Source organism: Microcebus murinus, chromosome 5, assembly GCF_040939455.1.
Source record: "Microcebus murinus isolate Inina chromosome 5, M.murinus_Inina_mat1.0, whole genome shotgun sequence".
In the NCBI taxonomy this organism is placed as follows: Eukaryota; Metazoa; Chordata; class Mammalia; order Primates; family Cheirogaleidae; genus Microcebus; species Microcebus murinus.
The window spans coordinates 14,702,851-14,727,584 of NC_134108.1; the positions used below are offsets into that span (position 1 = coordinate 14,702,851).

The 24,734-nt window shown below is 43.2% G+C and overlaps 1 protein-coding gene across 2 annotated transcripts in view; it reads right to left on the reverse strand.

Moving 5' to 3' along the window:
- Window positions 1–24,734, reverse strand: part of MTHFD1L (methylenetetrahydrofolate dehydrogenase (NADP+ dependent) 1 like) — a 192,913-nt gene that overhangs the window by 146,335 nt on the left and 21,844 nt on the right. For both annotated transcript variants that reach the window (XM_076002865.1, XM_076002866.1), the window contains exon 8: window positions 9,791–9,902. In XM_076002865.1, coding sequence (XP_075858980.1) covers window positions 9,791–9,902 — 112 coding nt within the window. The remainder of the gene's footprint in view (window positions 1–9,790; window positions 9,903–24,734) is intronic.

Genomic DNA, 24,734 nt, shown 5'->3' on the forward strand with positions numbered 1-24,734 from the left:
AATATGGTATAATTAGAGGTATAAATAGTAGCTCAAGACAATTCATAATGAACATCTGAAACATTTAACAGGGAGGTGGCACAGTCTGCACATTGGGCCACAGACTTTAGAGGTAGACCGGGGTTAAAATCATGCCTCTACCTCTTGCTTGCAATTGTGACGTCGAGCCCATTAATTAAGGTGCATAAGATCAACTTCCTGGAATTCTGTGGAAATGAAATGTGATGTGGTATGTAAAGTGCTTGGCATATAGTGTGTGTGTTTAAATTACTGGAGCAAAAACACCGCTTAGAAGAAAGGGATGGGGATGTGTACTTGCAGCGCAATGGGTCAGAACCACTTCTTCTCCAAACCTTTTAATTTTTTGACACAACAGGGTTTCATTTTATTACATGAAGGATTTATACTGGAAAGTATTTATACTGGAAAGTATGTAAAAAATAGATGTGATTTCACTTCTGGACACAAAGCATAAGAAGGAAGATGAACACACTTACAGGGCAAGGCTGGGCAATGTGCTATGTGAAAGATCAGGTTTTCTTGGATAATTTTAAAAACCCTGTCATAGAAGCAATAAAACCAATTTTCTATCAAAACTAAGAAATTATATCTTAGGATATTAACTTTAGGGATTACCTAGTTTTCAAAAAAGAAAGACGTTGATTAGAATTCTACTTTTCTCTTCTTTAGATAGCACTTATAACATTTCTAAAAATTAAACACACAAGCAAACTGCTGTAAGCCTACATCCCCCTGCTTTGAGAAAATAAATATTTCTAATAGTAACTTTTTTGAATTAAGAAACTATTCTCTTCTTTTTTGGACAACTCTACTCTTAAATTATCCACTTTTGCCGACAGTCCTTTGCAAGAAAGAGCACAAAACACTTAAGAGTATGTGTCTTGTGATGTTCTACTGTCCAATGTATTATGGGTGTTGGAAAATCATATCCCTCAGGTATCGTTTAAAGATTAGTAACACTTCAGTTTTGTAAATTATTAGGGAAAAGCCAAGAGTCTAGAGGATGAGAGATTTGTTTTGTTTTAACCACTAGAGATCTGATCCTGAGATCTTATCCAACCACTACAGAAAAGAAATAAGCTTCTCTCATTCTTCTCTTTAAGGCAGTGGTTCCTAACCTTTTTGACACCAGGGACCAGTTTCATGAAAGGCCATTTTTCCACAGACGCTGGGGTGTGGGGGTGGGCAGGGGAGCTCAGGCGGTGATGCGAGTCATGGGGAGCAGCTGTAAATATGCTCGCTCGCCGCTCAACTCCTGCTATGCACCCCCTCCCTCATTTCCTAAATTTCATGGAAGACCATTTTTCCATGCACTGGGAAGATGGCAGCAGAGGGTACAGAGCTCTGGGGCCCGGTCCCTAAGGGGCCACAGACCAGTACCGGTCCATGGCCTGGGGTTGGGGACCACAGCTTTAAATGATAGAAAAATAAGAAAATGCTACATTCCAGGAGTTCATAACTGTATGTTCCCATATCCAATCACAAATACCTGTGTGGATGAAGACTATCTCACCTCCACACTTACATAGTAAATAATTCCTCCTATAATTTCAGTCACTTTCATAACAGAATTTAGCAAAAGGGAGCATATGCTGTTTTAAAAAGCTGTATAATTGCTGATAACGTCCATCCATCTCACAAATAATTTCAACGAGCACAATGAGATATATGAGAAGGCATGATTAACAAAACAAACTCAAGGTCTCCAGTTCCAGAAGGCAGGAGGCGCACACAATACTACTCTCTTCTCCCAACCAAAACTCCACTGGAAGTGATTAAAAGATAGATATGTTAAAGAAAATAAATCATAATAGTAAAAAAGTGTGCCATGAATGGATCAGAAATCTTGAGAAATTTGTGGAAGAGAGAAACAAGTAGGATGAGATTGGTGAGAAACCAGAGCAGAGGAACTCATAACCCCAAACACTACTAATAGAAGCCCGCAAGGAAGTACAAACTTTTCTCCTCATAGACCCTGGTTATGCCCAAAACTCACAGCCAAAAAATATGAAAAGCAGGAGTGATAAAGTGGCAGTCCTTGAAACACTAAAGGATGTCCACCAGCAGCTGGGAAAGTTAACTCGGTTTACATACAGTGTTGCCTCCTGATTTTTATGCCTAGGAACTAAGGTTTACTACTTATAAAGGTAACTTTTGGCCCATTAAAAAACATGTAATTAAACACAACAAAGATTTTAAAATATAGCACAAAACCCACACTCTCTTATTTATTTTCATATGCATGCACATGAGAATATATTTTAAACTTTAGAAGAATCTTGCAGGACCCAATATTTTTCTTTTTGAAGAAATGGTTATCTGACTTTCAGTGATGCTTTTAGAATCATATTATCTTCATTTTTATGGAAAAATATAAAATGGTTATCTCGAGGTGGAGAGATCAGAGGTTATTTCTTTCCGTATACTATTCTATATTTTGCAAATTTTCTACCATGAGCTTTCGTAGTACTATGTATGTTTCCCCTAAAATAAGACCTACCCATAAAATAAGTCCTAGTAGGATTTCTAAGCATTTGCACAATATAAGCCCTACCCGGAAAATAAGACCTACTCCTGGGTGTGGCTACACAGCGTATCTGCACAACCCATGCATTTTGTCGTGGAGCGGAAAAGAAGACGAGCAGCCCTTCTCATCAGCCCCAAGAGAGCTCTAATTGCTCCACATGAGAGATTGGGGCCAATGATTCCAAAGGAAAGAGAGTCGCAAGAAATTCAGGATGGAATTCGGGGTTGGAGAGTTATGATGATGTTCCAGAAGAAGACGACTTAACTATATTTGAATAAAGGTAGATTGTTGTATCGTAATTAAAAAAAAATAACACATCCCCTGAAAATAAGCCCTAGGGTGTCTTCTTGAGGAAAAATAAATATTAAGACCCTGTCTTATTTTTGGGGAAACACTGTAGGAATCAATACGATCTTAAAAATGAATTAAAAGTTCTGAATCCAGAGAATTTGAAGCAATGAAGATTGGTCACTTATGGAATCAGGAATATATTCTTAATAAATTTCATGGCTAAAAAGAATTGAGACGTTTGAGCTCAGGAGTTTGAGACCAGCCTGAGTAAGAGTGAGACCCCGTCTCTACCAAAAATAGAAATTAATTGGATAACTAAACATATATAGAAAAAATTGGCCAGGCAAGGTGGCGCATGCCTGTAGTCCCAGCTACTCAGGAGGCTGAGGCAGAAGGATTGCTTGAGCCCAGGAGTTCGAGGTTTCTGTGAGCTAGGCTGATGCCATGGCACTTGAGCCTGGGTAACAGTTGAGACTTTGTGTAAAAAAAAAAATGAATTGAGAAATGGAATCCTAATTTCACCTTTCATCCCTTGCCTGTGTGAAGACAGGACTCCACCTGGAGGTACTCTAACCTGGGCCTGGGAGACGCCCGCCCGGGGATCAGAAACTAACAGAGGTCCTGTCCCAAAGCATGGCTGAGTCTTTTCACTTCCCACAAAGTGCTCTCATTTAACTTGTGATTCCTCCAGGGACAAGTCAATGAATCACTTTAAAAGACAGCCTCCCATTTATAATTTTTCTTATAACCAAACTTTCTGTAATAAGAACATTTAAAGCCAAAATGTTATCTTGCTTTCCTTGGAAATCAGAACAGCCCTTTTCCTGACACGAGCAGCTCTGAGACCACCCTGGGAACTTCGCCAGAGAAATCAGTGAAGTGGGAGGGACCAAGGCACATTTCAGTCTTCCTGTCTTCTCTGCTCTAGGGAAACTCCTTGGCTTTTGCATAATCTGGCCAAGGGGCCCCTTCTTATCGCAAAAGTGCTCTAGGAACCCATAGCTGAACTCTCAAATATTTCCCCCCTCTAGGAGAACAAGTTACTCTAAAAAATTTATATGAGGTTTTAAGATCAAGAAGAGCTAAAAATTGGAAATTAGCACAGATAAGACTTTTTTAAAAACCACACTGCTGATTAGTTTTCAGGCTAAATATATTAACTTTGTAGGATAAAAAGTAAAAGCAATAAATGAAATTAGTATAAATCATTTAGTATAATTTTTGTGACAGTGCTCTCAAGAGTTGCATTCCTAGTTTAAATCATTTGAATCCTACTATCAAATGACAACGTATCACTATTTTTTTAAAAGAATACAATGAAAGAAATGATTAAGGGAATATAATTAAAATATTAGTTTCAACTTACATAAGCAGTCCTTTTGGAACCGCTGAAATCAAATTAAGAAAGAGATTAGTGTAGGTCTACATATTTTAAATGACTTGAACCTTTTAAAAAAGTAAAAAACCAGGCTCAGGGGCTCATGTTTGTAGTCCCAACACTTTGGGAGGCTGAGGCAAGAGGATCGCTTTAGCCCAGGAGTTTGAGGTTGCAGTGAGCTATGATGATGCCACTGCACTCTAGCCCAGGCCACAGAGCAAGAACCTCTCTCAAAAATAAATTAATTAATTAATTTAATTAATTAAATTTTTAAAAAGTAAAAAACCAAATATATTGAGAACTAACTAAAGTTTGAAATGGAAAACTGGCAATGTGTCTCAGGGATAGATCCAAAATATCTAGAAGTTCCAAGAAAAAATAAGGAAAACAGGTAAGAGATAGGATTTTAGAATCAAGTTCAAAAGTCATAAGCAAATATCCCTATTTTATTGCAAATTATTAATACATTAGGATAATGATTAAATTACATATATGTCCAATTTCTCTAAGGCTGCCTTCTTACATTTTCAGAATTTCACTAGACTTCTTTCCTTCCCTGGGCTTGATTTTTCTTATATAAACTTTTATTCTGCTAAGATGAAGTCTGAAAGCTATTTAATGTGCTGGTAACACAGCAAAATGAAGTGGAGGGAACAAGTACAGGAAGCTCTGTCTCAAAACAAACAAACAAACAACAAAAAAAAACACCTAACTTTCTCCTCCCTCTCAGATTAATCCTGATGCTAAAGTCCATGCTCTTTCTACTATGTGATAGTGTCTCCTTTCAGAGCCGTGAGAGGGAAGGGCCAAGTCCCCTCAGGATCCTCTAGCTCCTTAGCACATCCTGGATGTGGCCCAGGGCTCTTCCCCTATTCTATACCAAATAGAATCATGTTAACTTAAAATGATACCATAAACTACTTCAAACCACAAAGTTGCTCTTCTGATACTATTCTCTGGGCCCAGATATAAGACCAGCTTCTCCTTGGTCCCATTTGGTACATCAATAAATAAGTCCTAATAGGATACAAAATGGTCTTGCTTAGGGCGGATTCTGCTCTTTACCAAGCAGGGCATTACAAGATCACAGCACGTTTCTCTCATTTGAAATAGTTTGTTAATAATAAAAAAGTCGTTATTCTTATAGCTAGAAAACAGAACATTTCCCAGTTTTAAAATGTAAACATTTGACTCCTGTAATAGCAGAGTGAACAGACCCAACAAGTCAGGTATAATTGTTTTCTGAGCTCTGCTTCTGGGATATCAGCAACCAGGAAAATCTCTCCTAGGATTAGGTATTCAATAAAATGGCTCTACAGAATTCCCTCCTCAGAAGTCACCACATCCCATCTATTTTTACAGCGGGGAGGGGAAGGGACCTGTACCATTAAGGTGAGAATGAAAATTTCATTATAAAACCCTGCTTTCACCCAGCCACAGGTTTATTAAAAATTCTTCTTCCGATCTTAAGTTTAAGCAAAAGCACTTTTCTTTTTAATAATGTTTCAGAAGTCTATTTATTTGTTTAAAGCAGCAAGATTATGAAGAGGGAAAAAACCTTTATCCAATTTACACATAGATTAAATTTTCATACTAATCAAAGTTGCTAAAATTATAACTTTGACTCCTTAGAAATGCAACACTATTATGAATAGTACCACCTGGGAAATCTTTGTCTATGTCATCAGCATAGCTTTCCTCATCTTTGTGTCAATAGCTTTCCTGCCAGCCCCATTTTTAAAAGGGAGGCCAAGTTCAAAGAAACATCTCTAAATGTGCAACAGACTGAAAACCATGAGCCTAGTACAATTCTGAGTCCATGTTTATCATTCAACATTCAATATTCACTGAGTGTTTACTAAGTGTCAGGCACCATTCTAGGCAGTGGGCATTCAAAAACCAACACAGTGCGGGCACAGTGGCTCATGCCTGTAATCCGAGCATTCTGGGAGGCCAAGGCGGGAGGATCACTTGAGGTCAGGAGTTCGAGACCAGCCTCAACAAGAGCAAGACCCCATCTCTACTAAAAATAGAAAAAATTAGGCCGGGCGCGGTGGCTCATGCCTGCCATCCTAGCACTCTGGGAGGACAAGGCGGGCTGATTGCTCAAGGTCAGGAGTTCGAAACCAACCTGATCAAGAGCGAGACCCCGTCTCTACCATAAATAGAAAGAAATTAATTGGCCAATTAATATATATATATGGAGAAAATATTAGCTGGGCATAGTGGCACATGCCTGTAGTCCCAGCTATTTGGGAGGCTGAGGCAGTAGGATTGCTTGAGCCCGGGAGTTTGAGGTTGCTGTGAGCTAGGCTGACGCCATGGCACTCACTCCAGCCCCGGCAGTACAGTGAAACTCTGTCTCAAAAAAAAAAAAAAAAGAAAAGAAAAGAAAAAAAAAATTAGCTGGGCATGGTGGCACGTGCCTGTAGTCCCAGCTACTCAGTAGGCTTAGGCAGAAGGATCACTTGAGCCCAGGAGTTGGAGGTTGCTGTGAGCTAGGTTGATGCCACAGCACTCTAGCCTGGGTGACAGACAGAGACTGTCTCAAAAAAAAAAAGAAAAAAAAAATCAACAGAAAAACTAAGAAAATTGGACCAGATATATTTGAAATAAATTAACTGTAACCAGTGTCGTTTCAAAATGTACAGATAGTTCCTAACTTGCCATGTCTCAACTTACTGTTTTTTGACTTTACAATGGTGCAAAAGTATACACTGCATTCAGTAGAAACTACTTGGAATTTTGATTTTTTTCCGGGGGGAACAATGCTGCTCTAGATGTTGGGCAGCAGCGACAGCGAACCCGGTCAGCCACGTGACCAACAGGAAAAACAGCCAACGCTGTAGAGAGTACGGAGCCGCCAGCTTTTTGGGGGGTATTTGTGTTTTAGCGTCCCATCATGTCTACTAAACACCCATTTCCGACTGGAGGAGATATTTTCGATGTACGGTGGGTTTATCTAGGTGTAGTCCCATTTTAAGACAAGGAGCATCTGTAATGACTCGGTCTCTCCTCTCCCCGTCCCCCAAAAGAATTGTTACATTGAAATCCAATGTTCTGGGAAACATTTTCAAAAAATAAGTGTCATAAAAAGAAACCTTATTGAAAATAAAGGTGTTTCACTAATAAATATATGTCACTGTCATATAATCAAAGGTCTTAAATGGATTCCAAAAGAACATCAAAGTAGACTCCCCTATCTCCATGTGGGACTATGCCAAAATTATCCCAGATATGAACTTTAATAAAAAGCAACAAGTAAATATTGCAACAAAGAAACAAATTTCAGAATTAACTTTCTTAATCTGAGATTTTGAATACAGGGAAAAATCTGCCTCACTCACCATTAATGGGCCAGGCACTGGGTTTTTTTTTTAGGTAAAAAATGTTATATGCAGAAACTACATATATTTTAAAGAAGTTATGTATATGCCTTCTATTTGTTAAAAAGAGCCATTAACCCCACACTCATATTGTACCTCTAATTGCTTCATTCATCTGTGTGCTTTTGGGTTTTTTGGAGGACAGGGTCTTACTCTGTTACTCAGGCTGGAGTACAGTGGCTTGATCATAGCTCACTACAGCCTTGAACTCCTGGGCTCAAATGATCCTCCTTCCTCAGCCTCCTGAGTAGCTGGGCCTACAGGTACCACCTAGCCTGGCTAATTTTTATTTTTTAAATTTTTTGCAGAGGTGGCGTTGAATCACTGTATCTAGCAGATCTGTGTGCTCTTAGTGCAAGAGCCAAGTGTGTGAACCATCTGGCAAGCTCATGAGCATCTTCCTGGGACTCTTCCATCCATTCTGCTCTCTTCAATTCCAAGGGCTTTTTAATCCCATTGGTCAATTCTGGGAGGACCTGCATTTCTTAGAGGGGAGGCTCAGTGTCACCCCTGCATGGTATGGCTCACTCTCTTCTGTGGGGCTGCCTAGAAGGTTTCAAGATTTCAAACTCAAGTATGGTCCAGACAGGCCAGGATGGGTGGCTCAAGGCCTGTAATTCTAGCACTCTGGGAGGCAGAGGCTGGTGCATCATTTGAGCTCAAGAGTTCGAGAACAGCCTAAGCAAGAGCAAGACCCCATCTCTACTAAAAAAAATAGAAAGAAATTAGCCAGGCATGGTAGTGCATGCCTGTAGTCTCAGCTACTTGGGAGGCTGAAGCAGTAGGATTACTTGAGCCCATGAGTTTGAGGTTGCTGTGAGCTGCACTCCAGCCCCAGCAATAGAGTGAAACTCTGTCTCAAAAAAAAAAAAAGGGTACGGTCCTAAAAGAGGGGAAAAGAGAGCAGAGGCCTCCACGACTTTGGTGCACGTTCTGCCCAGCTCTAGGGGAAAAGGCTACCCCTGCCCTCCAGCCCAGCCCATCCCAGTATAGTCCTCTTTTCCACGTTGAAATTTGGGGGCTAAAGCCAAATTAACACGAAAGGAGGGTTTCTCTGCCTCTCTTTTTTTTTTTTTTTTTTTTTGAGACAGAGTCTCACTTTGTTGCCCAGGCTAGAGTGAGTGCCGTGGCATCAGCCTTGCTCACAGCAACCTCAAACTCCTGGGCTCAAGCAATCCTCCTGCTTCAGCCTCCCAAGTAGCTGGGACTACAGGCATCACCATGCCCAGCTAATTTTTTCTATATATGTATTAGTTGGCCAATTAATTTCTTTCTATTAATAGTAGAGACGGAGTCTCGCTCTTGCTCAGGCTAGTTTCGAACTCCTGACCTCGAGAAATCCGCCCGACTCGGCCTCCCAGAGTGCTAGGATGACAGGCGTGAGCCACTGTGACCGGCCTTCCTCTGCCTCTCTTTGCCATTGTCTCTTGCCTACCTATGCCACTCAGGGACTGGCTGAGGGGGGCTGGGTGCGGTCCAAGGCTTTCTTAGCCTCCCTGTCTTTCTGTGAATTGGAGAAGGCACCCGCTGGCCTCTGGGCTGGCTGCCTTGTTGTGGGCACAACTTGAGCTACCCTAAAGACAGACCTGGCATGATCCACAGCATTCCCTGGTCCCTTGAAGAAGTGCCATCAAATATTAATAGTAGCACCAATCCTCAAACCATTTGTTTCTCATGGTGATTTTCCTACTGTTCTGAGTGACTTTGGGACTCCACGGAAGAGTGCTTCAGGGATCACTGCAAGGGCATATCAGGGAGACACAGAGCCCAGTGCCACTGCCAGCCCTCCTCGTAGCCCAAGATTTCATATGTTGAGATTCTGCTACGATTTCTTTGGAAGAAATGATTCCACTACTCATTCAGAGACTGAAAACCACTATTTCTAGTTTATCGCACACACACACACACACAAATCGCCTACTTTTGGCCAGTAGGGGGAGCCTTCAGTGTGAGGGAGCGGGAGGCACCACCTCAACCGCCATCTTGGTTTCTCTCAGCCTGACAACACGGTTTGTAACCCAAAAGGTAAGCGCCTCAACCAACGCTCTAAGTTTCGTACCCTATATGCTTATATGGACTACAACCCACATTTCAGGAACATATTCTATTCTGAATAAGGTTACCATTTCTCATAACAACTGATTCACATCTTATGAGCAGCTCCATACAGACGGTAAGACATTTTACCTGACAGGAAGTCATGGGAACAATTGAGAACAGTAGTTCCTGGTTGTATCCAAGCAAGGGGAATCTCTTCCGGTTTAGGTGAGCCTAAGACAACAACTTCAGCTTCATGAAGCTAAAAGAGAAAAGGAAAAAAAACACACACATTTTAATCTGAAGCATAAATACATGACTACTGGTGTCGAATGTTTTTAACTTATCAGACATAAATCACAGATCCAGAGTTTTGTTCCAAACTGTTAACATGGATGGAATTGCTTTGCTGACTCCTTTCAAGCATATAATAGTACAAACAGAACTTGGTTATCATGTCCTAGAAAGAAAAGAAAATGGGACTTTAAACAATTCTTCAGTTTCGTAAACTCAGCATACACTGTGTGGAGTATTATAATTTACGTGTTTTCACCACTAATTGCAATATCAAGAAAAAGGGAGGCAGAGACAGGAGGATCGCTTGAGCCCAGGCGCTGAAAGTTACAGTGAGCTATGCTGATGCCACTGCACTCCAGCCTGGGCAATAGAGTGAGAGCCTGTCTCAAAAAGAAAGGATGGTGCAAAGAAAACTATCCTGATGGCAGCAGTACACTGAAAGGAAGGAGACCTGGGCATTCATGGGGACGTGAGGAGGTGGCATCTGACTCATGACGTGACATAGGAGGAAAAACAGGGGTTGTCCTGTCCTGGTGAAGCCACATGAAGGTCTGATCTGCACAGTGGGCCTGCCAGCCTGCTCAGTGCCACACTCAAAATTAGACCCACATGGAATTTTACTATATCCATAAAAGGATTTTCAGGAGCTTGAAAAACAATCGCATTTTCCTTGAGGCCCTGGTTAGTCTACTGTCCAACTACTCTTTTTTTATTTTTCTGAGAAAGTGGAAAGAATGCAACTTGCTACTACAAAACACATTCTTCATGTCCATCCTGTTTGTATTTTGATCATACAGTGCTGTAGGGACACATCTGGTAGGAAGGTTAGATCTAGACACAGGGCAAAAAAGTTGGCTCTGACCTTAACCAAAGAATGACCACCTTTCCAGGCACCACTAAGCAAGTGATGATTTCAAACCGGACCTCCACGTGGAGGGAAAGGTGAACAAGGAGTATTAGACAAGTGCACGAGTCAGCTAGGTGCGGTGAGTGTCGTCTCATTGAATATCCCAGATATGTGAGATTAGTGTTACGATGGTCCTCTAATAGACAAGGAAACTGAGGCCCTTAGAGTTTAAGTTACTCTATGTTACCCCCTGTGTCTCCTAATGAACCCCATCTTGGAGATACTGTACAAGGTAGAAGGAGAGGGAAGCTGCCTGCCACTCATTCTCCAGCAGAGGGTCCCCTGCCCACCCCCACAATGTCCTGTCTATGGACTTTGATGCCCTGCAGCTGACGGTGGAGTCTCTAGGATCAGATAGGCAAAAGGGCAGAAGACAAAACATAAGAACACCCCCACTGCCACTATAACCACCAAACCACCCACCCAACCGGCCAACACGTCCTCATCCACTCCTAGGGTAGACAGGTTGATCGCTGTGGGTCTCACCAGCTCCTCAGCCTGAGAATTTCTAGCAGTGTTTGGGCAAGAAGATACATTGGCTGAAGCCTTTTAGTAATGTTGAAACAAGAGATGGTGAGGAGGGCAATCCACGACAGTCCTGCCTGGTTTATGAGCAAAAAAAGGCCAGGTCAAGGGTGGCTCCAAGTCCCCTAATAGAGGAGGGGCATGATGACAATTTAAATTGCATGTCTCTTCATGGAGCCGGCAAAGCCAACTTTCAAAAGTTAATAGCCTGGAAATCTCTGATCCATTTGACCATGCAAATAGGGAAAAGTGCATTAACACTCATTGAGCACCTGCTAATGAGCAACAGCCTTTTGGGCTCCTTGGTGCCTTACTTTACTACGGAACAGGAAATAGAAGAGCACATTGAAATGTGTAATGCTGAATCCCCTGTATCAATTATATTAAAAAGAAAAGAGAAATCCATACCGAAATTGGCCTAAATAACTATTCTTCTTCTGTGCCACACGCCATAACCCTGCTACCCTGCACCAAGAAGTCTGCAGCCAACATCACCAGCAATCTAGTGCATTCGAGCCACGCACGAGCCCTACAGGTAAATCTGAAAGGCAGCTAGACTTCTGGGTGATGTCACATTTAGGGGGAATAAAAGTATTCTAGTGGGAAGAGGATTTTAAACATTTATATTAAATAAGTATTTCTTCTATTCGGTCAGTTCTCTGCAGGAGAACTTTCTACAGTTTCTGAATAAATCTTGCTTTCACTTTAAAAAATATATTGCTTCACTTACATACACTACTGTCATAAAATCAAGCACAGTCATCCTCAAGAAAAACGCAAACACTTAAGGCTTGCTGCAGATCAGCAGATAAGAAACACCATTTTGCGAGACTTTCATGCCCAAGAGCAGCAAAAACAGCACACGTTAAAATAGCTATAAAAGGAGGTTAATATGAACAAGAATGAAATGTTCATTTTGGAAAAAGCCAAGGATCACAGGTTCACATAAGTCCCCTAAGAACACTTAGTTTCCTACACGTGGTGTCTTTGATAAAACCTGTTCTTTTCATTACCTATAAATCTCAGAAATCTCTGTAACCATAGAGCCCAGTCAAAAAAATAAAATAAAAAAAAATAAATAAATCTCAGAAATCTCACTCCTGCCCCTCCACTCCGTACCTCCATACAGCTCTAACGTGGGCTGTGTTAATAAGCAACCGGCGGACAGTTAATCCCACCGAGAAAAGACAAAAATCTCCTCCCTTAGCAATGATCACATCGTGGATGTTAATTCTTTCTGGAAAGAAAAAGTGCTAGATGCTTAAATCAATAAATAACCCAAGGAGGAAGAGGGAAGGTTTTAATGAGCTAAAATTCGAGGAGAATTATCGTCTCACTTGCTGTTCCTACTTTCCTCCTCCCAGATGGGAAAGACCCCGGCCAAAGCTTGGCTGGAAACCCTACCTCATAACCAAATATTGCTTTCTCTGCTGAGACCTGGGTAGAACAGCTTCATGCGAACCACCCACTCCCCAGGCAGAGGACCAAATGTTAAAACAATAGCAGGACACAGAGATGCAGACATTTAACGTGGAGCATGTGGAGGAGCAGTGGTTTAGATAAACATGAAAACGATTTTTCTCTAAGTTGGTGATTTTTAACACATTAAGTACCATGTGAGTTGTATTTAACTCACGCTAGTCCTGAGGCCGGGGCCTCATGAAGTATATGTAACTCACACATCTCTTCATTTTTGGAGCCAAGAGAACTATTTTTCAAATTACATGTAATCCATGCAAAAAAGAACAATAAATAATAATGATTTTTTCATTGAATTAGAAAGGACCATTTTGTTTTTGAAATTTTAATTCTATTTTTGTAATAAAACGCCATGGCCGCAAGGAAAAAATTTTTTTCCTAGCATGGCAGTCAATGTGTTAAACTGGTACAGGCATAGCATCATAACATGAAGGAACAGGAGGAAGGAAGGACAGGGAGATCTAGAAAGTTATAGGGAACTATCGTAATTACGTATTGAGCAAATAAATCCATTAAAAAATAATTTTTAACTGCAGAGAGTACAGCCCTACCCTCTTGTCTAGAAGACTATCTTTTGCTATCAATGTGTTTTGAAAGAACTCATAATGAGAATCTCAGGTATGAGATCACCTGAGACGCATGTAACCTGTTTCTGCTTCCTTCAAACGTTATCAACACAGTTCAGAATACAAAGTTCAACATGAGGAATGCTACTTTTAAAAAATTAGCAACAGGTAAGTGCTTTCTCCAGCAAAGATGCACATCTATAATGACAATAACTAGGCCAGGCACAGTGGCTCATGCCTGTAATCCCAACATTTTGGGAGGACGGGCTGGGAGGATCTCTTGAGGACAGGGGTTCAAGACTAGCCTGAGTAACACAGTGAGACCCTATCTCTACAAAAACCAGAAAAATTAGCTGAGTGTGCTGGTGTGCACCTGTAGTCCCAGCTACTTGGGAAGTTGAGGCAGGAGAATCACTTGAGCCCAGGAATTTAAGGCTGAAGTGAGCTATGCACTTCAGCTTGGGTGATAGAGACACTGTCTCAAAAAAAAAAAAAAAAGATTACAATAACTAAAGAGATGAAAAGAGATCCAGGATTCTGTAGTGAATAGACTCATTCACATGACATCTCTCAAGTGCCACTGGGACAGACCCTGGGGTAGGTGGGGATCTAAAAACAAAAACCCAGCCCCTACCTGTCAGGTTTACAGCTGTGATCTTTAAGGGTCACAGGGCAAGCTACTAACATAGGAGAAGAATATATCAAACATTCGATTTCTACTTATTTCCCTCACGCAAGGTGGTAAGTAATCTTTGCTAATATTTAATACCTGGGTAGATGTGGGCATTCTTGCTCAGTGCCTGTGTGCTAGCTGGCCAGCAGTCACACCTGCAGGACAGGGAGAGGTCCTGAGGGAAGGGAGGCCCCTACCACACCAAGGTGGTTGCCTCACTGGATCCTTCACTTTCAGCAAACTGGGATACACTGTGCTTTCTGTGCTCATGGTTAAGTGGTTTTATGGATCACACTGTGCTCCGCAGCAGATTCTTCACAACCCTTTATAGTAAGACAGGGTGTGTCTGTGAAAATCTTAACAGAGCATCAGGGCTCCTAGATCATCTCATGGCAAAGTCCTGAAGAGTGAGGTGTTGCTTTTCTTTCATAAGATGTCAAAATTTCCAACAAATTTGCACACCTTTTCTTTTCTTTCCTTCCTTTTTTTTTTTTTTTTTAGAGACAGGGTCTTGCTCTGTCACCCTAGTTGGAGCGCAATGGCATGGTCATAGCTCACTGCAACCTTGGACTTCTGGGCTCAAGTGATCCTCCTCCTGCCTTAGCCTCCTGAGTAGCTGGGACTACAGGTGTGTGCCACTACACCTGGCTAAATTTTTTATTTTATTTTTTGTAGAGACGGGGGTCTTGCTATGTTGCCCAGACTGGTCTTGAACTCCTGGCCTCAAGAGAGCCTCCCATCTTGGCCTCACAACATGCTGGGCTTACAGGTGTGGGACACCAAGCCTGGCTAAGCGCACCTTTTCTTAATAACAGACAAGCAGCTGTCAGGTTGGGCTACGGTGTATGGCTGCCCTCAAGCAGTCAATGTGTTTTAGGAAGATTCCTCTGCAAGCTGGCTTGAAAATGGGCTAGGAGGGTGGGGGAGAAGCATGATACTGAGACATCCCCAGGGAGGCGGCAGGAAGGATGCAGGATGCACAGGTCTGTAACTGAGAGTGCTCCGGGAGCGTGGGGAAGCAGGTCGCGATGCATCCACACGTGGGCAGTGGTTAAAACCACAAGCTTGGATTGGATTTCCCAAGGGAAACAGGCAGAATGGCAAGGAAGGCGGGTGAACACACGTCTTGGGGAGGACGAGATGGGAAACAAATGACGGAGACCACAGTGTGGACCAGGAGTTAAGAAGGGCAGGAAGGGCCGTTTTCATGTAGGCTCAGGGGAAAGGGTGTGGCCAACAGGTTCAAATGACATCAGTGGTCAAGTACAATAAAAGCAAAACACACATTTTTGGCAATTAGGAATTCATTGGTGATTTTACTATAGGAACATTAGCGACCATGCTTGGTATATTGCTGACATTTGAGTAGCGCGTGTTCCCTGCATATGGAAATTCCATTCAGGCAAAATGTCATGAGCAGAATCCCTGCTTATTCATAAACTTTTCTAACTTAGAATGTCTGACTTTTTATTTGAAATTAACTGAACCTCTACCACGAAATGATTGCTTTGTATCTATGAATTAAGGCTCACCTTTCCCTGAAATATGAAGCATACTATCAAACAGGAAGGTAAAAAATAACAGTGTAATTACTCTGAAATACGAATGTCAGACGATTTCCATTCAGATGTTGTAATACTTTGGCAAGATAAGAAGATGACAATTGCAGCACAAGGTGTTGCCCCCACTCCACATCCACCCAGTGATCTCATCCTGGGAGAATCTTTTTCCTTTCAGGAATTGGGTGTATTTCTTTTTTCTACTCCTCTGTGATCAGTAGAACAGATTATTGGCATTTAAAATTGTAAGACATTTCTTATGGTTATTTCATAAATCAGACTGACTATAAGCAAAATGGACAACTGGGAATTATGATTATAGCATTTATCTACCATTTTCCCCCTAAAGGATAATTAAGTGATCTTCCTTTTTCTGAATGTTCCTAAATTCACCTCTTACTTCATCATTCAACTCACTGCTCAGTGTATGAGAATATCAAAGATTATTCAGTTATGTCCAAAATGTTACAAAAGACAGATAATCACTCCAGAAGTGAGCCTGACACTAAAGTCATGACAGATAATAAAAGGAACATGCAACCTCAAACCTAGTAATAGATATCCTTCACCAAAATTAATTCCCTTTCTCACACTCACTCACACCCTAGGAAAAAAATTACATGAAAAAGTAGGGCTGAGAGAGAGAGAGAGTGTGTGTGTGGTGGCGGGGAGCTCCCCTCACGGGACAGAGACTCAGGATCACGGAGCACAAAAATGAAGAAATGTTGAAGTTACAGTTCCCAGAGCGACACCAAACAAGCCAGGCTTCATAGAGCAATCAGCGCCCTCAGGGTTTCCATGTATGCCGCTACCCATGCACTTTAACACATACAGCGTGTTCACGTTCAATCACATCAAGTTTGCCTTGGAGAATTTAGCATTGCATTTCCTGACATTTACGATTTCCAATTCTGAACCTCATACAGCAAACCCACAGAGTTCTGCATTCCTCTTCCTTTGAGAAACTCTCCTGGACCTTCGTCATTTCCTCTGAAAAGTGAAATGAATTGAAATGCAGGTGGGAGAGCACTATGGGTGGAGTCCCAGGACCTGGATTCAAGTCCAGACGCTGCTTCTTAATCAGCCACAATCAGAACCAAGGCTCTCGGTGAGGATAGCACCTCGTTTCCAGGGTTGTAGCATGAATGAGATGACATATAAAAAAAAGCCCTGAAAATGAAATGTCTATACAAATATAAGGTGCCTCATTGTCATAGATTATGTTTAATGCCTTCCCATTGAAAGATTCTAATTCCGTGTCCTTAGAAAGCTTCGCCTTGGAGAAGGTGGGAAAAGAGAGCCAGGCTTTGCTGACGGTGCAGAAGAGCGAACGGGAGATGACACGCAAGTGGCGCGCAGGGGATGCTGCCGGCCGCTTCTGCGCAGGACACAGCTTGTAGCCCTGCCTTGGGACTGGTGACGGCTCTCTTGTGCAATATACACCTCATGTCCCCATTGGGCCCTGATGACAAGGACTTATTTGTGGCTGGTCGCAGGTGACTGCAAAGTAACGTGGCCTGCATGAAGGCTAAACCTAACCCCACAGTTTAGAAGACTGTTAAAAGTTCCAGGTGATTGGGGGGAGGGGGGAAAATGGGCATTTATTGAAACCTTAAAATCTGTACCCTCATAATATGCCGAAATTAAAAAAAAAAAATTTTGCATAGAATTAAAAAAAAAAAAAAAAGTTCCAGGTGAGGCCGGGTGTGGTGGCTCACGCCTGTAATCCTAACACTCTGGGAGGCTGAGGCAGGAGGATCGCTCAAAGTCAGGAGTTCAAAACCAGCCTGAGCAAGAGCAAGACCCCGCCTCTACTAAAAATAGAAAGAAATTAGCTGGACAACTAAAAATATATAGAAAAAATTAGCCGGGCATGGTGGCGCATGCCTGTAGTCCCAGCTACTCGGGAGGCTGAGGCAGGAGGATTGCTTGAGCCCAGGAGTTTGAGGTTGCTATGAGCTAGGCTGACGCCACGGCACTCTAGCCCGGGCAACAGAGTGAGACTCTGTCTCAAAATAAAAAGTTCCAGGTGAAGTTTCCCAAAGAAAAATCAGAAACTACATTAATGCGATTCTGTTGCATTATTTGTTAAACTGGCTTCACCATTCTATTAACCTAACATCACTTATAATGTTAAGTGTATGAGAAAATACATTTAACATTCAAACCAAACTTCAGACACTGGGAACATAATCCACTGAGACTGAAATTAGAGTGTTTTGCCCAGAAGACAGAGGAAGAGCATCTAAAAGGGGGAGGGTATAGGGAAAGGAGGCGATGAATGGAATTTCCATTACAGTTTTATTCACATAGTTGATATAAGAACACTTCATGTCTCCTAACTTTCGGTTTCTCAGCTTAACTTTTGAACCATCTAAGACTAATCCATCTTAGACCGCCCGCCCTTTACCTGACACCTTCTTGCTCTCACGCCCATTAGTGTCAATATATTGTCTCACAAATCCTTTGCTCAACACTGCTAAATAAAATCACCCGGTTTTTTGGCTTTTAAAAAAAGTGGTATTCACCTCCGTCTCTGGTGCTAATAAGATAGAAGCAAGAGTGAAAAGCAGGGAGCGGATACCCAAAACTCTGTCAAAGAAAGCTCAGGACCTATACTAGCCAGGTAATTACACACCACAATCGTGGCTACTTGCTTATTAGCATGAGTTGTGGTGCCTGGGAGTGTCCGGGGCTATTCTCTGCACCTCACCCAGAACGGCCGGGGAAGGGGAGGAACTCACATGGCTGAGGCTGTCCCGTGTGTCCACACACCTGCCCAGGGTGCCTGCCCTGCCCTCTCCAAAGTCTGCACACCATCCCTCTGGAAGAGGGAGCCTGGACAGCTAGTGACAAGCCCCAGGCCTCAGGGAGGGGACAGCTCTCAGGCTACTTCAGCTTGCTTCTCTCCCACATATGTCTCTGGGATTACAAACAGTTGAAATAAAACAACAGTGTCTTGACATAAATCCACTGTCTCGGGCCTTAGTCTCTCTGATGTTCCACATCTGAGAGACAGCAGGTGGCAGGTGCTTTCTGGCTTTAAATATTGGAGGTTAGACTTTATGTGATTATCTAGAATAAGAGCTGACACGAGGCCGGGCGTGGTGGCTCACACCTGTAATCCTAGCACTCTGGGAGGCCGAGGCAGAGGATTGCTTGAGCTCAGGAGTTTGAGACCAGCCTGAGCAAGAGTGAGACCCTGTCTCTACTAAAAATAGAAAAATTAGCTGGGCATTGTGGTGCATGCATGTAGTCCCAGCTATGCAGGAGGCTGAGGCAGGAGGATTGCTTGAGCCCAAGAGTTGGAGGTTGCAGTGAGTTACGTCAGTCAAAAAAAAAGAGGAAGAGCTGATACAAGACAGTGTTAAAAACACAGGCTGTATTGCCACCACTAATTTTAAATTATACGATCTTTGGAAAGGCCTTCTCTGAGCCTCAGTTTCCTCATCTGTACTATGGAGAGGAGGCTAGCTCTGCCCAACAGGAAGAGCATGCCGAATCAATAAGGTAACAGGAGTTCAGAACAGTGGTTCAGAGTTGGCACTTAGTCAACCAGTGTTGTGTGTCATTATTGTCACTACAACAGGTTACTGTTCTAAGTGTCACCTGTACTGTTAAAAGGAATTGTCATATAACTCACTCATCTAGTCCAGTTTAAAAGCCAGAGAGTTGCCTCCCCTTTGGAAGAGATATTAATCTTTTTTTCAAAAAGCCATCCTTTCACGTATATAATACAAATACATTTAGAACTTTCCAGTTCCCTTTTAAAAAGCCTTTTACAAGCCACGCTGTGCGCTAAATTTAAACTGGAAAGGACTTTGTGATCGTGTAGCTTTGGTCGAAAAAGCCAGACACTTTGATCCTTCAAATGAGAAAGACCTGTATTTCTTCCGTCTTCTGTTAGGACTGGTTTTGAGGGTCTCTGTGCTCAGGAGGAGGAGAAACGAGATCCTCCGAGAAAAACTAAATAAAACGGTTCTCTCTTTTTTTTTTTCTAGACTATTTGTTCTGCACGCAGCTGGGGTTTACCTGATTCGCCCCAGCTGGAGGCCCTTCCGGCACCCCGTCCAGCTGTGCACCCCGTCCAGCTGTGCACCCCGTCCAGCTGTGCCAGGATCGGAGGGGACTCTCAAGGGGGCCAGGCCGGTGCCCGCCAACCTCTCCCTTCCCTGGAGAGGGCTCCACTGCCTCTTAAATGCCACACGAGACCTCCCTCGCCTCGGGCTGGCTTTGGAATCGTGTGCAATCACGGGGCGGGGAAGAGGCTATCTCCAGACCTACGCTCGTCCCCGGGAGTGGAGCCACCAGTGCCGGTCCACCGCAGGGGCCGGGGGAGCGAGCGTGGGGCCTGCGTCGGGGGGAAGAAGGTGGAGGAAGAAGGGGATTCCTTAGCCCCAGCCCAGAACATCGGATCCTGCGCCCTGGCTCGCTGACATCCGACACTCCACAGCATATGGCTGGTTTGGACAAATGCCCAGATCCCCGCCCCCACGCTAGGATGCCCATGGACATGCTCGGTGCATCTCAGAGCCCGGAAGGGATGCTCAAAAACAAAGCAGGAACTTCTTCTCCTTTTTTAAGGATACAACCCCACGGGCATAAGCTATTATTATAAAGCTACCAAACACAGAAGTCTGCCCTGGCTTTCTGTGGAACTCTAAGGGGGCAAATCTTACTTCTCCATGCTCAGGCTCCATGGAGATTTTATACATTACCAGTGTCCATAGAAAAATTCCTGGATGCAGGCAGGACGATAGAGAAAGGCTCGTTTCTATTCAATGAGCTCAAGGTAACTGTCCCTCAAAATCACAGGCCCGGCAGTGAGGAGCGGTGAGTGAGGCACTCTGTGAAGCAGAGTGGCTGGCAGGTCACAAGAACGGGACAGAAGCGGTCCCCAGCTCTCTCTGTGACGTTACTTAGAGTTGATAAGACTCCAGTTGAGGACCAGAGGTGAGCCTGGACTGGCCACAGCTGGGCCACTCCGGCAGTCCCTCCTCTCTCTGGGACACCGTCCCTCGGCAGTTTTGCTTTGGGTTTGGCTCCCTCAGCCCATACCTTGTTGGGGACCTCACAGACCGAGAGCTAGACCCTCTCCTCCCCCCTCCAGACAGTGGAGGCACGTAGACCAGATCTCCAGGGACAGACCCCAGGTCACACTATTTTATTAGTTATCTACTTAGGACTGGATTGGTCCACCTGATCGACCCACATTATTATAGCAGCCCTGCGAGGTACAGCGCGTCACGTCCCCCACTCTGCACACGAGCAAGCGGGCCCAGGGCGGCTAAGCGACAGCTAAGGGTGGAAGCCAGAGCTGCCTGCCCCCAAAGCCTGTGCTCCACTGCTTACTGAGGACACAAATGTGGTGCCCAGCTGGAGAAAGCTTCGAAGGCAGTCCGTGGTGGCTGCAGCAGGTTGAATGTCATTCCACACCTGTAAGGCTACCTGCATTCTCGGAGCTGGTGGATAGGACTCCAGTGTTACAGTCACACGCTGGTGCCCAAACCTCTCACCCCCAGCTGTGGAAACCCCCGCCTGATGTCCCACACGGGGTCCGGGCCAAGTCCAGAAGAAATAAGCATAGAAGAAACGCTTTTCAAAGATAGTATCCTTCTACTTTATAGTCATAAGCCTTGGCCTGTCCTCTTCTTTCCCCAACTCTTTTATCATTGTCAATAATAAGAAGCTAAATGAACTATAATCTTCAAGTGCACTTTTATGCATGGTTGATTAAACTGGACAAAAAATACCCGCATCTGTTGTTGAATTTTTCCTGCCACTGTTTTCCACAGTGGAGCTTTACCAAGGGTGTGGGACGTGTGGACAGAGGCTGTCCCCATCGAAACCCACAGGGCACTAACCCAAGCCTAGGTGCTCGTGTACCACTGTGCCCTTCTCACCCTTCAGGTGGTACAATCCGCTTATTACCATAGCTCCAGGGAAGGCTAGAATTCCTACTGAGACCAAAAGCAAGGGTTTTCTTCCCCAGTGTCTTCTTGTAAAAATGAAACGTAGCAAGTGTGACAAGTCAAACACCAGGGAGAAGCATGGAGGCCTGTTGCAGGTGGAGAAAGTATGTAGCTGGTACAGGGTGAAGACAGAGGAAGACACGGGGAGACAGAGGCGGGGATTCGTGGGGGGAGCATGTCGTATGGAGGTAGCCTAGGTAGATGGGGACAACTGATCACCTCTTCCCATGTTTCTGGCTACAAAGATGAAGCAATAAGAGTTAAAGTTAACAGTGTCTACTTTTTTATTTACTTATTTTAAGAGACTCTCACTCTGTTGCCCTGGCTAGCATGCCATGGCATCAGCCTAGCTCACAGCAACCTCAAACTCCTGGGCTCAAGCGATCCTCCTGCCTCAGCCTCCCAAGTAGCTGGGATTACTGGCACTTGCCACCACACCCAACTACTTTTTTCTATTTTTAATTGTCTGGCTAATTACTTTCTATTTTTAGTAGAGACGAGGGGTCTTACTTTTGCTGAGGCTGGTCTCGAACTCCTGAGTTCAAGCAACCTTCCCGCCTTGGCCTCCCAGAGTGCTAGGATTACAGGGGTGAGCCACCGTGCCTGGCCTAAAGTTCCCCGTGCCTGGCCTGACGCTAACAGCCTCTAACAATCATGGTGGTGCCTTCATGAGTGCCAAAAACTTAGGAAAAAAATTATGTGTTTAACATCAACTAATAGAGAGAACCTTTCTGTATATACAAAAACAGTTATGTTACCCAATTTTTAGATTTTCTACAAAGTCAAACCATTTAATCATTCTTAAAGTTAGGATGAGATTCATCCCAAAGTACAGATTCAAGGTGATTTAGTTCTATAATAAAAAGTACTTAGAAAAATGTCTTTGTTTTTCAAAAATACAGATACAACTAGCAATAGTATCTGTGGCAGCTGTGAAAACATTCAGTTGCCAGTGAAGGTATTTTCTTTTTTCACCACAGCTGTTCGGTGCAGGGCAAAGTTTATTTTCCTCTTCCACTAAGCTTCCAAATAAAAAATTCTGGCCGGGCGCTGTGGCTCACGCCTGTAATCCTAGCTCTTGGGAGGCCGAGGCGGGCGGATTGCTCAAGGTCAGGAGTTCGAAACCAGCCTGAGCAAGAGCGAGACCCCGTCTCTACTATAAATAGAAAGAAATTAATTGGCCAACTGATATATATATAAAAAATTAGCCGGGCATGGTGGCGCATGCCTGTAGTCCCAGCTACCCGGGAGGCTGAGGCAGAAGGATCACTCGAGCCCAGGAGTTTGAGGTTGCTGTGAGCTAGGCTGACGCCACGGCACTCACTCTAGCCTGGGCAACAAAGCGAGACTCTGTCTCAAAAAAAAAAAAAAAAAAAAAAAAAAAAAATTCTGGGCTCTCAAGTGCAAAACATTATCCTTGAATTTTCTTGGATAGGCTGCCACCATGTGGTGACAGCTAAAACTGCAACAGGTTTAGGTTCAATTGCAAGACCACATTCCTGAGCTGTCTTAACACAAGTGTTACTTAAAGTAAATCCACCTGCCAAACAAATATTCCAAATCTCTTGAGACATCTGCCTTCCCTGGCAGGACTGCAACTTGCTCCTCATTTCCATTCTCACACAACACGAGGAACGTGTATTTTTAGAACTTGTTTTGTAGTAATTTACTGCACTTAACTACACTCACTTTAATTTCACTTTGCTTTAAATCTGTGAGCTTCACTGTCAGTTTTTTTGGTTTATCGTTTTGAGACAGAGCCTTGCTCTGTCGCCCTGGCTACAGTGCAGTGGCGTCATCGTAGCTAACTGCAACGTCAAACTCCTCGACTCAGACGATCCTCCTGCCTCAGCCTCCCAAGGCGACAGCCAAACACCCAGCTAATTTTTTTCTACTGGCTAATTTTTTTTTTTTTTTTTTTTTTTACTTTTAGTAGAGATGGGTGTTGTTCGTACTCAGGCTGGTCTCGAACTACTGAGCTCAAGGGATTCTCCTGCCTTGGTTTCCCAGAGGACTAGGATTACAGGTGTGAGCCACTGGCCCACTGTCAGTTTTTGAAATGAAAAACTTTATTGACTATTTCAGACATAAGTAAAAGAATAATATAACACACCTAGATGTCCATTGCCCAGTTTAAGAAAGAAGGCATGAGGGTCTCCTTCCTTCAAGGAGACCTTCTTGGGTCTCCTTCCCCTCCTTAGCCACATCCTTGTCTCGATAAATGCTTTTCTGATTTGATTCATAGTTTCCATGCATTTATTCATTCATTCATTCATTCAGACAGAGTCTCACTCTGTTGTGCGGGCTAGAGTGCCATGGCATCATCATACAGCAACCTCCAACTCCTGGGCTCAAGCGATCCTCCTGCCTCAGCCTCCCAAGTAGCTGGGACTATAGGCATGTGCCACCATGCCTGGCTAATATTTTTTTATATATATTTTTAGTTGGCCAATTAATTTCTTTCAAATTTTAGTAGAGACAGGGTCTCGCTCTTGCTGAGGCTGATTTCAAACTCCTGACCTTAAGGGATTCTTCAGCCTCAGCCTCCCAGAGTGCTAGGATTACAGGAGTGAGTCACGGCGCCTGGCCACATGCATTTGTTTATACTTTTACTTTATATGTACGTAACCCTAAAATATACACGTACGTGGATGGCTTTCACATATATAAATGGTGTTATATGAAATACATCCTTCAGTGTCTTTTTTCAATGAGTACTGTTTCTAAATTTTTTTCTATGTTGATATCTACAGTTCTAGTTTTCTAAATTATCACTGTTGGTATGTCACTCTGTTTTTATGAATATACATCTATATTTACTCTATGTACAACTATACTGATTTATTCATTCACCCTGATGGACATTTAGATCACTGCTTATAATATAACATATTTTGCATTATAAACACGCTGCTCTGACCATTTATTTTTTGAGACAGGGTCTCTCTCTAGTCGCCTGGGCTAGAGTGCAGTGGAGTCATCATAGCTCACAGCAACCTCACACTCCTGGGCTCAAGTGATCATTTTATCAAGTGACTATTCTGCACCTACTATGGTGAATATATAATTTTTATTTATTTATTATTATTATTTATTTCACAGCATATTGTGGGGGT